Below are 15906 nucleotides of genomic sequence, written 5' to 3' on the forward strand. Positions count from 1 at the left end.
CACAGCCTAACCAATGTTAGATCGTGTGATAACTGACGGAACAACAACCTACACAGCCTAACCACTGTTAGATCGTGTGATAACTGACGGAACAACAACCTACACAGCCTAACCAATGTTAGATCGTGTGATAACTGACGGAACAACAACCTACACAGCCTAACCACTGTTAGATCGTGTGATAACTGACGGAACAACAACCTACACAGCCTAACCAATGTTAGATCGTGTGATAACTTCAGACAGTGCATATCACAAAGTTCAGTTGCAGTGGTTGCAATGTTTGCACAAGACGATCAAGTAGTTATGATGGTCGCCAACCATGTACGATGATGTCTTTGTAAAATAATCTTCTAATTACGACCAAAACACTGATCAACCTGGCAGTAAATATGTCCAGAAACAACAATCTTTGTTGATGACCCAATTAAATTTGAAATTAGTTCCTTTTAATTTCACAGAAGTTTGATCACATCAGGCAGTTAAAGTTAATTTTGTGCCGATAGCAAATGATACTATTCAATCAAACTACTATCAACCCATACAAAGTTATGTAAATCTGTGGAGGATTAGGATAATTATTAAAGTCTACTCATATTTATTTCATGACAATTTAGCAACAAGCTGACACTTGCATTAATTTGGTGAATCATTGATTTCATGACTTAAAGTAACCAACAACATATTTTTCCACTTTGGTGAAACCAGTGAGTATGGTGATGACAATAGTTATTAAAGTTAAACGCCAACAAAGGGCCACAACTCTGCAAAGACCATTTCAGTGCCTCAGGCTACTTGACCATAAATAATGATATACATGTTTCAGGTGATGAATCAGTGACAATAATGATGGTGAACCTCATACCATATCCTGAAAGGAATGTTAGTATCTACATCAAACATCAAGGGACACAGAGTGTAGGTGTAGATGACATAGATTGTACAAGTCACTTCTAGTTTGAACACTCCCCTTATAATGGAAATCTAATATTACAAAGCTGATATACTTGATGTTTTTAGTGCCCTGATCTCGTAAACTCCTGATGATAGGTTCACAGCATTACACAAGTTACATGTTTATGATCATGTGAAATTGCCAAAATTGTTCTCAGGTTTTATCCAATATCAATACATTACGTAGACGTAATATAATCATGGTAATACAGATTCAGGTATAAAATAAGGGGAAATTCTTATCTATATTATCAATTATTTGTGCCCAAGATGTATGACCCCTGTTGATGTGTCATTAATGTGGTCATTTTGAACTGACCTCCGACAATGTTGATACAATTTGTGTTACACCTTTAAACAGTAGAATCATAATCTGAGGTTAGAAAACAATGAACAATGAGACTTATTGTGAAATGTTTAGGATATATGTTTTAAAAATTTTGACCAGAAATTTTTCAGTGACAATGGCCCTTCTATTCCCCTTTTGAACAAAAATACTAGTTACACAAAAAGTCTTTATTTTTATGCCCATCCAAATATTGTCACCCTGATAGTAAATTTTTCAGGATTAGGCCCTTTAATTCCCCTTGTGAACCAAAAACACTAGTTACAAAAAAAAAAATCATTTTTTTATGACCATCTCAATCATATGACCCTGATAGTTAAGTTATTTCAGGATTATGCTAGATACTAGATGACCAATCCCTATATAGTCTACACGGACACAGGACACTAAATACATTCAATACTGCAGGGAAAGGAAACATGACCCCGTCTAGGTCGGGACACACGTGATGAATACATATACGATGCACTTCAATATGCATCCAATGACTTCGTGCAGACAGCAGTGACCCCTGGAGGCAGGAACAGACAGCGGGTGAAGACAGGCGGGACTTCACACACCATATCAGCCATATATACTTTATACTAGAACATATGTCAGATTGTCTTTGTCGGATTTTGTGAGCCTTAGTCAAGCTCTGATGTCCAAATTGTGTGTCATCCAACCATGAAACCTAGCATTATTCAGGGGTTCAAAATTATTTTAAAAGCCACTTGCCACAGGGCAAGTGACTTTAAGAAAGTAACTTGTCCTGACAAATTTTCCACTTGCCCTGATTTTATGACATAATCATGATGATGTAATTATGAAAGAATAAATCAACATGGTATTTGATGTTAATGTTTACTGGACAATTTATTGAAAAGTGATAAATAGCAAAGAAAGATAACTCTACTTTATCATCATTCGTGAAATTTAAAAGCTACATTTTGAGCAGATATGAAATTAAATCCAAGCAGTTTGAAACCATAAGTGGAAATTATCTAGTAGCCCACGGACAAGTAAGATACCATTATTTGATTGCCCGAAATGAAAACTGACTTGTCCCGGGCGTCGGGCGATGGGATTTTTGAACCCCTGAAATTATCATGTCACATCTATATCCTGGGAATAGGACTACAGGTAACATAAATGTAGCATTGTGTAGCACTTAATTGTAGTCATCCACAAAAAACAAAGAAATGAAAAGGGAGATAACTCTTATATGTCCACACATCCACAGTTACTTCCCTTTTTGACAGAACAGCAAGATGGGTGATTTTTCGTTTTTTATCACACCAAAGTACTTTGCCACTAAATATTAAACATGCTAAAAAGCCATCCACTCAATATTTAAAATTTAAGACAGAGGAGTAAAATCAAAAGTCTTTTGAGGTAGAATATATGAAAAGATTATACAATTTTAATCGCACCTCACACAACTGGAGAGCTACATGGTTCATAATTTAATCCATAGGTGATTGTTTGGGACACTATAATCATCAGCTGGTCTTGGAAATGTAGGCTAGGTGTCATGGATGCATGATGACGAGCAGTGATGACAATATCGATGATGACGGTGACGTATATGTGACTGCTATGGACATAGGGTAATCTACGCACAGGGCTCCACTCCACAAAGTGATCATCAGCTTATGTAGATCTAAAGGAATTCTGATCATCTTAGCGCTAGATAACTTTGTGGAACTGCACCCTGATGTGCAAGGATAAAGCCCAGTGGTTAATATGTATAGTTCACCGTTTAACATTCCACTGGGAAGCATTCCTGCTTTGAATCATTGGGTGGCGAAATGCTACTCCTGGTATATAAACAAACACAGGTCAAATATTGACAAACATTCCATCTGATTATCTAATAAACAACAACATTAGACACAAAATATATATCTTCTATACATAAACTAAATGATTAGACTCCCATTATGCTTTACAGAACCATAGAAATATATCTTTTTGTGATATGTGTGTGTCCATTAAACTTTATCATTACTGGTATGCAAAACACATTTTCAGATTTAGCTGCAGCAAATTAATCACATGTTTGACAAAATAGTATTGGTCACAGACAAAAAGCTGTATACTGTCTCATCTATATTTTCCTAATTACAAAATAATGTTAAAAAAGCATAATCATATTTCCAGTTGTATACATGTTATTCAATCAAAGGCTTCATACACAGACAACATGGATTCTCAAAGCCGATACTCCAGTTTCCAGTGGACCCTCTGAATAAGCCTTTTGACCAAGTAGTTATATCAGTAAGTTTTCTATTACTTAGAAAATAATTAGGTTGATTTCTGACAGATAAATTATCATTTGTTTTGTCCTAATGTGAAATGCAATTGGCCCCCCCCCAAAACTGAATACAAAATTGCTGTTCATAATTATATATATGTGTTTAAATTTTATGTAAGAAAGCATATATTATGATTGTTCCTTTAATATCATGCCTCAATCTTTACATTTCGAAAACACAAGTACATTCAGACCTCGGTAATTAAGTTTTTGATCCATATTCACTGAATTATTTAGCTAAAAAATTCTTTAAAGGTCATTTATACATTTGTGGAATAGAAACTGGTTAATACTGTTCCTTACCATGAAATCCCTAAGTATTGACATTTACAATAAATTTTATTTTTATGAATTAAAAAATAAATACTTGAAACTACATTGAAAACACAGACACACAGACACAATCATGGCTACTGACATATTGAACAACGCAGTGTTTACATGGGTAACATTTGTTTTACTTGAAGAACTTCTTCACTATTCCTACACCATTCTCAATCCAGACACTTTAGGGGTTCCCATGCCAGGTTACCATAGTAACACAATAACAGACCAATCAACAGACAACATACAGCATCCTAGATCTAGAAGTCAGACATAGACAAGCTCGGCTGCAGTGTCATTCAAAAGCGAATTTCTTTCACAATACTGGTTTTACTGATATGAAATAAGTCATATTGCTTAATGAAAAAGTAATCCTAATTAAGCGTGATGAAATATATTACCTTTTATATATGAATTTAAACTACAGGGTTTTTAACAATTTATAATTTTTATAATATATGCTTTACCAAAAGATTCACCACATTTCCAGGAATCAGTGTTTAAAATTATCGCATCTGCTCTTCTAAGTTCAATAACATTCTGAGAGGACAAACAACATTACCATTTTTTATCACAGATGGAAACACTTAACCAGTTTTGATTTTCAGACTTGAGAAAAAATGATTAATCTCAACAAAGTTTATAGATTAACTTCCCATGTCAGCTTTGTCAGCCATTTTGAACTTTTTACTGCACCCAATAGAATAGGCAATCATGTAATGGCTTAAGCAAGTATAGCAAAATTGTCAATAGGAATTTGATAAACAGCAAGAACATATGTTGATCACAGTGTATAAGTTAGATTTTCCTGCGTATTCTTTGATCTCGTGATTCTGATATGTCTATGTCTGACTCTGACTTCAGAGTGCATGATTAAGTCTTACATTCTCACTCTAAAATGGCTGTTAGTCCTAGAACTGAAAATGTGAACGTAGTGTTGGCATACAGTTTAATGTAAATCACACACAGTGTCACAGTGTTTAGTGGGGCATACATTAGTAGCTGTTATTGTAGTACTAATATATCATGCAGTAACCTTGGATACCAACATTGTTAACTTCATTCATAAACATTATTATTTACATGAAGACAATATCTTTCTATTAATATCAAAATGTTGCAGGAATAGGAATTCTGCGGAATGGGGTTTGTTCAAGCACCAATGCCATGACACACACCCAAAGTGCAAGTGGCGAACCCGAAGTGACCCTTGAACTTACGTGGTCCGCCCTGTGGAGTGGTGGGGTCAGGCTGCATCATGGTGCCGTAGATGTTGACGATGACGACCAGGAAGCACAGCACAATGGGGCCGATAATGGCGCCCTCTAGACCCAGGCAGTACATTCCTCCAGCGATGGCCAAGCCGGTCATGAACGGGTGGCCGCTGAACAAAACACACACATGGCATGAGTGAGGGAATAAGTTCTATTCCAGCCTTGTCATGATGGCATCAGAACTAACAGAGATCAGGGAATCTACCACCCAGCATGTACTCTAAGCCTACTTGCTCTAACTAGCTCTTACCATTTAAAATGCCAAATAACAAAATGCACCTCTACTATCTAAGAAGCTGAATTCACAAATTGAAAGTCAAGGGTTGAAATGTTGAAAAACAGAAATAATTGACTGAACTAAAACAGAAGTCCAGAAAATAATAATAATTGTACTATCTAATTTTCATCTCCACATGACCAAATTACCAAGCTCCCATCAATATATTGTCCCCAAGCACCTGCCATTGCCTACTGATGGTAGACAGTGCTTAGTGTATTCCCTTCAGTTTGTTTTGGTCAGAATGCCGTAATGATAATAAGTCACAAAACAGTAAAATTGTCTAAAGTATTTCTAAATATCGCCTCCTCCATTTTTTACAAACGTCTAACCAACGTTTAACCAAACCCGAAAATATTGTTGAATGTTAAATAAATAGGAGAAATTTGCAGATCTAAAAATATGTCACAAAAGTTTAATCCAAAGCTTCACCAAGGCATATATTTTCTAAGCAGATTGAAAATTACTCTCACCCCTTGATCTCACTATAGATGGCGGTGTCTACAACATAGGCTGGCAGCATGTGCACGATGAAGAGTAAGATCGCCAAGAGACCTTGACCTTGACCCAGCCACAGCTCCAGCATCGCAGGGAAGGCAGCCCAGTAGGTGCCGACAAATGGGATGGCACCAAAGATGGCTGCCAGAGCTGAAGATGACAACCAGAACTTCAACAGGATGTTCCATATTTCATGGACATGATGGTGTATACTGTAGCTGACCATTGAGTGAGGGAGTTAATTGGTTTAGTTTTACGCCACACTCAGGAATATTCCAGCTATGTGGTGGTGGTCTGTAAATAATCAAGTCTAGACCAGACAATCCAGTGATCAACAGCATGAGCATCGATCTGCACAATGGGGAACTGATGACATGTGTCAACCAAGTCAGCGAGCCTGACCACCCGATCCCGTTTGTTGCCTCTTACAACAAGCATGGGTTACTGAAGATCAATATTCTAACCCGGACCTTCACAGGTTTAGCTGACCATTGAGGATGGCTAAGCAATATCAGTGAAAACCAATGAGTTGAGGTCAAATGGGGTTCTAGGTCACATCCAAGATTCTGACACTTATGAACAAGGTGCATGAGTTTTACAAAAATCGAATTTTGAACAGAATGCAATTTTTTTAATGCTGCTTGCCAGGGATACTTTTAACAATTCTAGAAAAATCTCAGATTTAATGCAAGCACGAAGAACTTGTATCCATGACAACAGTGTTGTCTCACCTGACGGTATGAAGACGATGTTAACTCCAAATACCAGGTGTGTGAGCCAGGTGAACAAGCCATAGAAGGAAGCCATCTTCAGTGAAGCCATGAACACTCCACTGGAAGGGAAAACGTAGCTATCATTGGTTGTAACAATTTGAATGTTTAGGACAACACTAATTTAAATCACAATGCCTTTGTGTAGTTTTCAACCTGAGGGTTAGTGAGTGAATGCTGATTGTCGCCAGTCAGCAAAATTACAACAGTACATAATCGGGGCGAGTCAAAACAGTAATCGGACATGTTTGGTTTTATAGTTACAAAACATGTTGTACCTGTTCAAAATATAATCATATATGTATCCAAGTTAGTTAACGCCTAACCATCCAATCACGATCTGTCAATAATCGAGTCAATCTAGTGATTGACAAGCATAGGTTGACTGAAGACCATTTCTTATCCAGACCTCCAATCGCTATTTGGTTTACAAGATGGTGACTTCTCCTGGAAGAAACATTGCCGCACCCAGATCTTCGCCCACATCCTGAGAGCCTGTGATATCTACCTTATTGCCTCCTCTAAGCAAGCACCTTCTTCTATCTTGCTGCCCCTCCTGGGAGCCTGTGATATCTACCTGATTGCCTCCTCTACCACCCCCACCCATCTTGCTACCCCCTCCTGAGAGCCTGTGATATCTACCTGATTGCCTCCTCTACAGCCCCGCCCATCTTGCTGCCCCCTGCCTGGGAGCCTGTGACATCTACCTGATTGCCTCCTCTACAGCACCACCCATCTTGCTGCCCCCTGCCTGGGAGCCTGTGATATCTACCTGATTGCCTCCTCTACAGCCCCGCCCATCTTGCTGCCCCCTGCCTGGGAGCCTGTGATATCTACCTGATTGCCTCCTCTACAGCCCCGCCCATCTTGCTGCCCCCTGCCTGGGAGCCTGTGACATCTACCTGATTGCCTCCTCTACTACCCCACCCATCTTGCTACCCCCTCCTGAGAGCCTGTGATATCTACCTGATTGCTTCCTCTACAGCCCCGCCCATCTTGCTGCCCCCTGCCTGGGATCCTGCGGGGCTCATGCTGGAGAACCACTCCAGGGGTTTGTACTGGTTACCGCTCGACGCCAGCAGGTAGAACAGGGTCGTCAGAAACAAGATCTGGAACAATCACACATCTATCATTAGTAATTCAGCAGATGTTGGTTATTTATTACATTGATAAGTTACACAGAACTGATGCACATATATACGTGCATATATGTGGCTGCATATATATGCTGGCCCAACCTCTGGCGATGTGCATGGACTGTGACAGATATATAATGCTGGCCCAACCTCTAGAGGGTCGGGGATGTGCACATGCGATGCAAACATGTGGCTGCATGGACTTGACAGATATACCGTCATAATGCTGGCTTGATAAGATGTAATAAAACAGTTCATCATAGATATCCCAATATTGTGCTGTATCCCTTATGGCTATGTGCAACCACTGGTACTATCTTTAAGAAATTTATACTATAACATGATCAGGGGATTGATCATCCTGGCTTTCAGTCTACAGGCAGACCCTCTATCCACTGGTCCACCGAAAAGATTTGCAACAATGTTGGGCCTAATTCCACACCTTGACCTACACACTGACATGAGTTTCTGGTTCACTAGGGGTGTCGATGATCAGAAGTATCGGTGTTGCATTTAGAACATGGCCCTTGTCTCTAATTCAGTCAGTGTTTATTAGAAAATACTTCAAACTCACAGCTGAGATGATGAAATTCAAGATGGCTGTTCCTCCTCCAAGAACCATGGACAAGATGGCGGTGACGATGCTCATCATAAGGTCCATGTTGGACTTGATCACCAGCCAGAGAGATTCGAAGACCTAAATACAGTCACCATGGACAATGCAGATATTAGTTGAGAAGTGAAATGTCATTAAACATTCATATGTTCTGAGGCCATTAAACATGTACTAAGCCATCCATATTTTGATACAAAAGAGTGAGTGAGTTTAGTTTTACGCCACACTCAGCAATATTCCAGCTATATGGCGGCTGTCTGTAAATAATCGAGTCTGGACCAGACAATCCAGTGATCAAAAGCATGAGCATCGATCTGCGTAACTGGGAACCGATGACATGTGTCAACCAAGTCAGCGAGCCTGACCACCCGATCCCGTTAGTCGCCTCTTACGACAAGCATGGGTTGCCGAAGATCAATATTCTAACCCGGACCTTCACGGGTCGATACAAAAAGAGTGCAGACATTAGACCACAGTGCTGACAATGCAGGACAACACGATCATTTAATGGATTGTGTTATTGATGCAACATACAAAATAATAAATCTTGTATTACAATCCTAGAAATATATAACTGAAGCCATCTAGCACCTATACCCTGGCTATATCAAAGCAATTCTGCTTGATCAAAAAATATTTTCCGATGTTCCCAAAACGTTTAAACAAAGGTTTCCTCATATAAAGGGTATTTGTTGTAGACAATGACAGTGATAGTGATGTGTATATATAACAGGGCTTCTGATAATTTTTCAACATCAGGAGTACATACTCCTTATCTGTTCAATATAGGAGTACTGGAAAAACTTAAGAGTACATTTAGAGTATTGAATGGAATTTAATGAAGTATCGGTAATCTTGTGTTTCATTTCATATATGCACATAACATTGCTACTCTTGTGTAAACAGGTCAATAAGCAATAAAACAATACTTCTTTAGATAAATACGTCTATAAATGATTCTAAGACCGTACACCATTGCTGTGGTGCGTATGTTCCACGTTTTCTAAATTATTTCCTACCGTATGTATATATGTATACTTGTTATCCGTACAGACGCCGATACGGCCCTTATCTGGAGCCCTGGTATAATATTGATATTGGGTGATGAAGGACATGATTGTAAGGGTCACTGTTAACAGACGAATGGACACAGACCACCGACATAAGGTCAAGTCAAGTTTTAACTGCCCCCTTCAGTGTGTATCAATTCTGTGTATATTGAAGTCCATTGTCAACTCACAGACATAAAAGTGCCAACATTATCCTGCGCGAAAGACACAAGACTGCCCACGTTGAACAATCCGTTGCCCTGGGATACCATTTCCCACATGGCAGTCATGTTGGTGACGTCCGGAAACCCGGGGGAACTAGGCCGTGCCACTTGGGTGGTGTTCTGGAATACAGAAGCAGGAACATGAACGACTGTATTGATGCGGGAACGATAATCTAGAACATGCTGAAAACTGACCACAACGTCTATACTTTAACACTGGTTTACCATAGTCCACATATAGAATGAAATATTTTACCATCAGAGCTGTTAGCATAAAAGGTATAGTTAGTATCATGATACACTTGTAAATCATAACTTTATCGCAAACTGTACCATGACAATGTATCAGCAGTCAGAATATTTATGGTACATTCCTCTTGACCTTATGCTACTCTTGGATGAAAATAGTTGGTTCAGTTAAGTTTCAAGCAAATGATAACCTCTTTGAAGTAAACATGTTGTGAATGTCTTGATAATACCCCAGCAAGCTATGCGTGTAATAATAGGCTGCTAAATGTTACAAATATGAACCTGGACACTAGATAACTCCCTAAAGAAGTTTGGTACACTTAAGATCTCGATTCAGAACCAGAATCAAGTCAAACCTAGGAAAGGAACCCAACCCTATGACCACAGGATCCACAAATGTCTAAGGGAGGCAACTCTGTTCTCATCATTTAGCATATCTCAGTGTTAGTAATTGCAAGAAAAGATGTTAACTGATCAGAAATAAAGAGAAAGAAAGAAAGGAAAATGAGGATAAAAGACAAACAGAAAGACCGAAAAATAAAATAGATATGACAATAGAGTGATTATGATTTTACATCACTCTTTAATAGATATATTCCAGCAGTGTCACAGAAGGTTGTGAAGAATGTAACCTGGTTTTTCAATGTGACAAATGAATACTGCAACATGAAGGCTACCATGTCACCTCATTGACAATATATGTTACAAAACAAGGAAAATGAAAATGCTTGGGAGAAATCATGTTAATGGTTGTATGACTGATGCCTGTTGTACAAAGCGTGCTGAGGTGATCGTAACTCCCATACCTTAACACAGACTTAAGGTAGTTTTAGCCCTAAGGTGATCGTAACTCCCATACCTTAACACAGACTTTAGGTAGTCTTAGCACTAAGGTGATCGTAACTCCCATACCTTAACACAGACTTAAGGTAGTCTTAGCGCTGAGGTGATCGTAACTCCCATACTTTACACAGACTTAAGGTAGTCTTAGAGCTAAGGTGGTCGTAACTCCCATACCTTAACACAGACTTAAAGTAGTCTTAGCGCTAAGGTGATCATAACTCCCATACCTTAACAAAGACTTAAGGTAGTCTTAGCGCTGAGGTGATCGTAACTCCCATACCTTAACACAGACATAAGGTAGTCTTAGGGCTAAGGTGATCGTAACTCCCATACCTTAACACAGACTTAAGGTAGTCTTAGTGCTGAGGTGATCGTAACTCCCATACCTTAACACAGACTTAAGGTAGACTTAGCACTAAGGTGATCGTAACTCCCATACCTTAACACAGACTTAAGGTAGTCTTAGTGTTGAGGTGATCGTAACTCCCATACCTTAACACAGACTTTAGGTAGTCTTAGCACTAAGGTGATCGTAACTCCCATACCTTAACACAGACTTAAGGCAGTCTTAGCGCTGAGGTGATCGTAACTCCCATACCTTTACACAGACTTAAGGTAGTCTTAGCGCTGAGGTGATCGTAACTCCCATACCTTAACACAGACTTAAGGTAGACTTAGCACTAAGGTGATCGTAACTCCCATACCTTAACACAGACTTAAGGCAGTCTTAGAGCTAAGGTGACCGCAACTCCCATACCTTAACACAGACTTAAGGTAGTCTTAGGGCTGAGGTGATCGTAACTCCCATACCTTAACACAGACTTAAGGTAGACTTAGCACTAAGGTAATCGTAACTCCCATACCTTAACACAGACTTAAGGCAGTCTTAGTGCTAAGGTGACCGTAACTCCCATACCTTAACACAGACTTAAGGTAGTCTTAGCGCTAGGGTGATCGTAACTCCCATACCTTAACACAGACTTAAGGTAGTCTTAGCACTAAGGTGACCGTAACTCTCATACCTTAACACAGACTTAAGGTAGTCTTAGCACTAAGGTGATCGCAACTCCCATACCTTAACACAGACTTAAGGTAGTCTTAGCGCTAAGGTGATCGTAACTCCCATACCTTAACACAGGCTTAAGGTAGTCTTAGCTTGTTGCTTTGTACAACGGTATCCTGGTTAAATAAGCATTCAGTTCACAATGAAATAAAAAAAACAACTGAAAATTACATGTAGAAAATATACCACAGAGATTTATGTATTTCACTGTTACAGGGGGAACATGTTCGAATATCCTTTGATTAGATTGCTGAGTTGTATTTAAGATTGCATACAGTGTTCATATATGGTGGTGTCAACAATATTCGACAATATTCATGTAGAATACAGTACTACTCCCATACAGATAGTTACAGTAATGACTGAGAGTGATCTCCCCTGACATATAAAATAGTAAAGTGTGTGCTTCTATACACAAGATGTATGCTCAAAGCACTAACGTTAATGCCTCGGTCAGTGGATCAGTGTGCCCTACAACCCAAGCTGCCTGTGAGGCGCTGGAAGGTAAACAATAATAAGACAACCTCATCCCACTGGGTACCCCTTCACAGATACCAGATAAATTACCCCAGCTACAAAATTCCCCCGCAAATTTGGTCAAATTGCCACACGGGGGTAGTCAAAAGTCCAAATTTATTTAAATTGATGACATATATGCCATAAATGCATACTTTTTGTCAACTTTGAAATTATATTCTTCATATAATGTTATTAGGAAATAATATTTCTGATAAATGTTCCATTAGTAAACTCATTAGAGCAAAGGAATATTCAAATATAGACAACACTGTAATACCAATTATTGCGAATGTTATTAATGCTTTTGTAAAGAAGGAGGCAATTTGACCAAGTCCGGGGCATTTTGACCAAATTTGCTGGGGCATTTTGTAGCTGGGGCAATTTGACTGGTAGCCCGAATTCACTGCTGGTGAACAGAGGCAATATTTTTCACCATTTTCCTAAGGTGAGACCACATATGTGTCACCTGTATTTTGTTGTGGGGCAGGATTGAAATCCTAAAAATTCTTAGGATGGTCACCTACCCAAGTACTCTCCATGACCAGCACTGCTTAACTTCAATTGTTTTGCGACCTGTGCTCTTTGCACATGACAACACACCGCATCTGGTATTCATTACCTATCTACCGTGGATTACCATGGGCCATCACATTGTGGGATCTATCATGGGTAATCTTCAGGTTATCTTTAGGGTTATCCTATCAGTGGTGATAGGGTAGAAGTTAGATATTAAGACACAGACACATCATGTTGAAGAAAAGATAAGCACAAGTACCACACAGTCAGAACATCCAAATTCACGCAGCGTATGTACACGGATACAAAAAGGCATACACAACCTACCCATCATCCTCGATAATCTCCAGGGTATACGTTCCGATAAATCTCCACTATACCCTGGATGCATCTAAGGCTCGAGCCGATGATTTTATTACCTCCCTTGGTTGGCTATTTATCCAATCAGGTGTCTACGCTGGGAAGTTGAGCGTACCAATTTCGCTTTTTAAATTATCTAACCGATTAAACTTGGCAACACAATAATATATTGTTGCAGAAGTACTCTGAAAGAGGTAGAAAGAATTCTTGCGTATATTTTTTAAGATTTCAGACCTGTCAATTTGTCTGTATGTTTTTCCCCAAAATCTGAGTCGCACTGCGAACAAACTTTCGGGGCTGCGACCGCTATCTTTGTTGATAGTGGCATGCTCGGTTCTAACGGCGGCTTATCTGATTGGCTACTGTGAGAATGCGGAGCCAGCAAAGGGAGGTAATAAAATCATCAGCTCGAGACGTAGATGCATCCAGGGTATAATGGAGATTTATCGGAACGTATACCCTGGAGATTATCGAGGATGCCCACCCATAACAGTTTAACTAATTTCCTCAAATGTAAATTAAGAAATGTTTCATCATATGATATAAAACAAGCAAACCTAATTTTATGCACTATTGTAGCGATCTGTGTTGCTGTTTCCTCCAAACCAACTGTTTCTATTTTATTTAAACAATTAAATTTAAACAACTTTCACATGTTAATTGTATTGTATGACTATAGCATGAATAGTGTATGAATATTTTATCATAACAGGACAGACTAACAATTCCTTAAGGAATTACAACAATTCTCTTTTTGGGACATCCAAAATGTTTCCCCAGAGAACAATTTTAACCACAAAAATATATCACTTAATAAATAACAATTCTAAGCTCCATGTCCCTGAATATCAAATGGTCCCCAAAACCTAACAGATATATCAGGTAATAATCACAATTACCTTCGTGAAACTTTTCAAATATTGTCTTAATTGGTCAAAGAAAAATTGGCACAGATTGGCATTAGAATCTCATACAACAAACTCAAAAATAGTTTGTGCCTTAATGGCACCAAATTTAATCAATCATTTGAGGAAATCGGCCCACGATTCCACTTCCAACCTATCCCATAATCCCATGCGGTACAACCTCCACATCAGCGATGCATCAACCACAGCATACTGCCACCACCAAGAGAAATACTGATGGGGACGGGAGGCAATACTTCTACCTTCGTGGGGAGGTTATAGTAGATAGGCAAATCCTTTATCCCAGAGAGGAATACACTCCAAGAGGCTTGTGATTGGCTAGAATTCTGTGCATAATAACATCATGTAACCATGGTAATGACTTGTGTTGGTAAAGGATTACTATGGAGACTATTACCAAATATAATTTCAAATATAACTTAAAAAAAGTTTGATTATATCAGCACTACAAGATACAGGAAAATTATTCAAACAAAGATATATATAATTAAGGAAAATAATGAAAATAGAAATTAGACAAATAAAATTACAATATACACATGCTTCTCAGATCAAGAAATTTGAAAAAAAAAAATCCAAGAAATTAACTTATTGTCTCCAACAAGGTAACCATGGTAACACTAATCAGTGACAAAGTGCAAGAAGTATAAAATCTGTGAGGGATTTTTGTTGATTCAGTTAAATGTCCTGAAGATAGAGAAAAAATACATTTGCCAAAGGCTACCAACAAATTGATATATGTTTCTCAAAAATTTCATCATATTATTCAGTATTTTATTACGATTCCTTCATATGGACAATGCTGATACAAAGAAACAGGAAGCAAACTTTTATGCAAAGGAATGATCAAAGGCAAAACATAAAAGGTATATAACAATTCACTATGAAAACATATTTTCGAACATAATCATAGAAATTAAATAAGAAAATATGCTCAAAACTGAATCTGACAAACTGGTTTGCTATGAAGCTTGCAGATATCCCCATGCAGTCATAACAAAGTGAGTGAGTGATTCCTGACCTTGGCAAACCAGCCTTGGTAGAGCTGATCCCACACTTCCAGGACGCGGACCTCCAACTCTGTGTTGTTCTGTCCTTCAGTATCAACCAGGCTATGAACCTACAGAAGGAGGACAGGGTGGCTACTGCTGGTGAATTTGCCATGTAGATATATAGCAAATGAAGAATGAGATTTAATGTAGATAAATTGTTCACATGAAGTATAGGAAATGACAAGATAACGGATATTATGGATCATATGTTAGAGTACTGCTATCATGTATCGCAGGGGTGGAAATAACTTTAAAATTGCTAGTGTACTCCGGTACAGTGGCACATGTAAAATCACTTGCCCTGATATTTTTTCCACTATACCGGCCGTTTTCTTGTTGATTTTTTAAATAAACAACATAATTAACATTGGAAAGTCAACTGGACACCGGTACAGTGTGATGTACAAATTTGCTTGCCCGACAGAAAAAAACACTGGACTCAGACGTCGGGCAATGGGTTATTTCCACCCCTATATCGTATAGGAAATGAAAGATAATCATTACTATGAACCATATGGAAAATGAGGATAACATTGTTATTGTTAGTCCCATGGAAAATGTAAGTTTGTAGTTGCATATGAAAGAAGGGACTTGACTATTGACATGAGAAATTT

General features: G+C 38.6%; 1 protein-coding gene across 2 annotated transcripts in view; it reads right to left on the reverse strand.

Moving 5' to 3' along the window:
* LOC124254762 (transmembrane protein 245-like) overlaps positions 1 to 15906 on the reverse strand; it is a 33593-nt gene that overhangs the window by 4031 nt on the left and 13656 nt on the right. Inside the window, exons 9-16 of one of the 2 annotated variants that reach the window (XM_046688613.1) lie at positions 15262 to 15360; positions 9732 to 9884; positions 8450 to 8572; positions 7706 to 7848; positions 6701 to 6801; positions 5945 to 6119; positions 5141 to 5304; positions 3039 to 3099 (exon numbers count right to left, since the gene is read on the reverse strand). In XM_046688613.1, coding sequence (XP_046544569.1) covers positions 3039 to 3099; positions 5141 to 5304; positions 5945 to 6119; positions 6701 to 6801; positions 7706 to 7848; positions 8450 to 8572; positions 9732 to 9884; positions 15262 to 15360 — 1019 coding nt within the window. The remainder of the gene's footprint in view (positions 1 to 3038; positions 3100 to 5140; positions 5305 to 5944; positions 6120 to 6700; positions 6802 to 7705; positions 7849 to 8449; positions 8573 to 9731; positions 9885 to 15261; positions 15361 to 15906) is intronic. The other variant, XM_046688614.1, reaches the window with a different exon arrangement.

Source organism: Haliotis rubra, unplaced genomic scaffold (genome assembly GCF_003918875.1).
Source record: "Haliotis rubra isolate DU_JTF1 unplaced genomic scaffold, ASM391887v1 Scf580, whole genome shotgun sequence".
Taxonomy (NCBI): Eukaryota; Metazoa; Mollusca; class Gastropoda; order Lepetellida; family Haliotidae; genus Haliotis; species Haliotis rubra.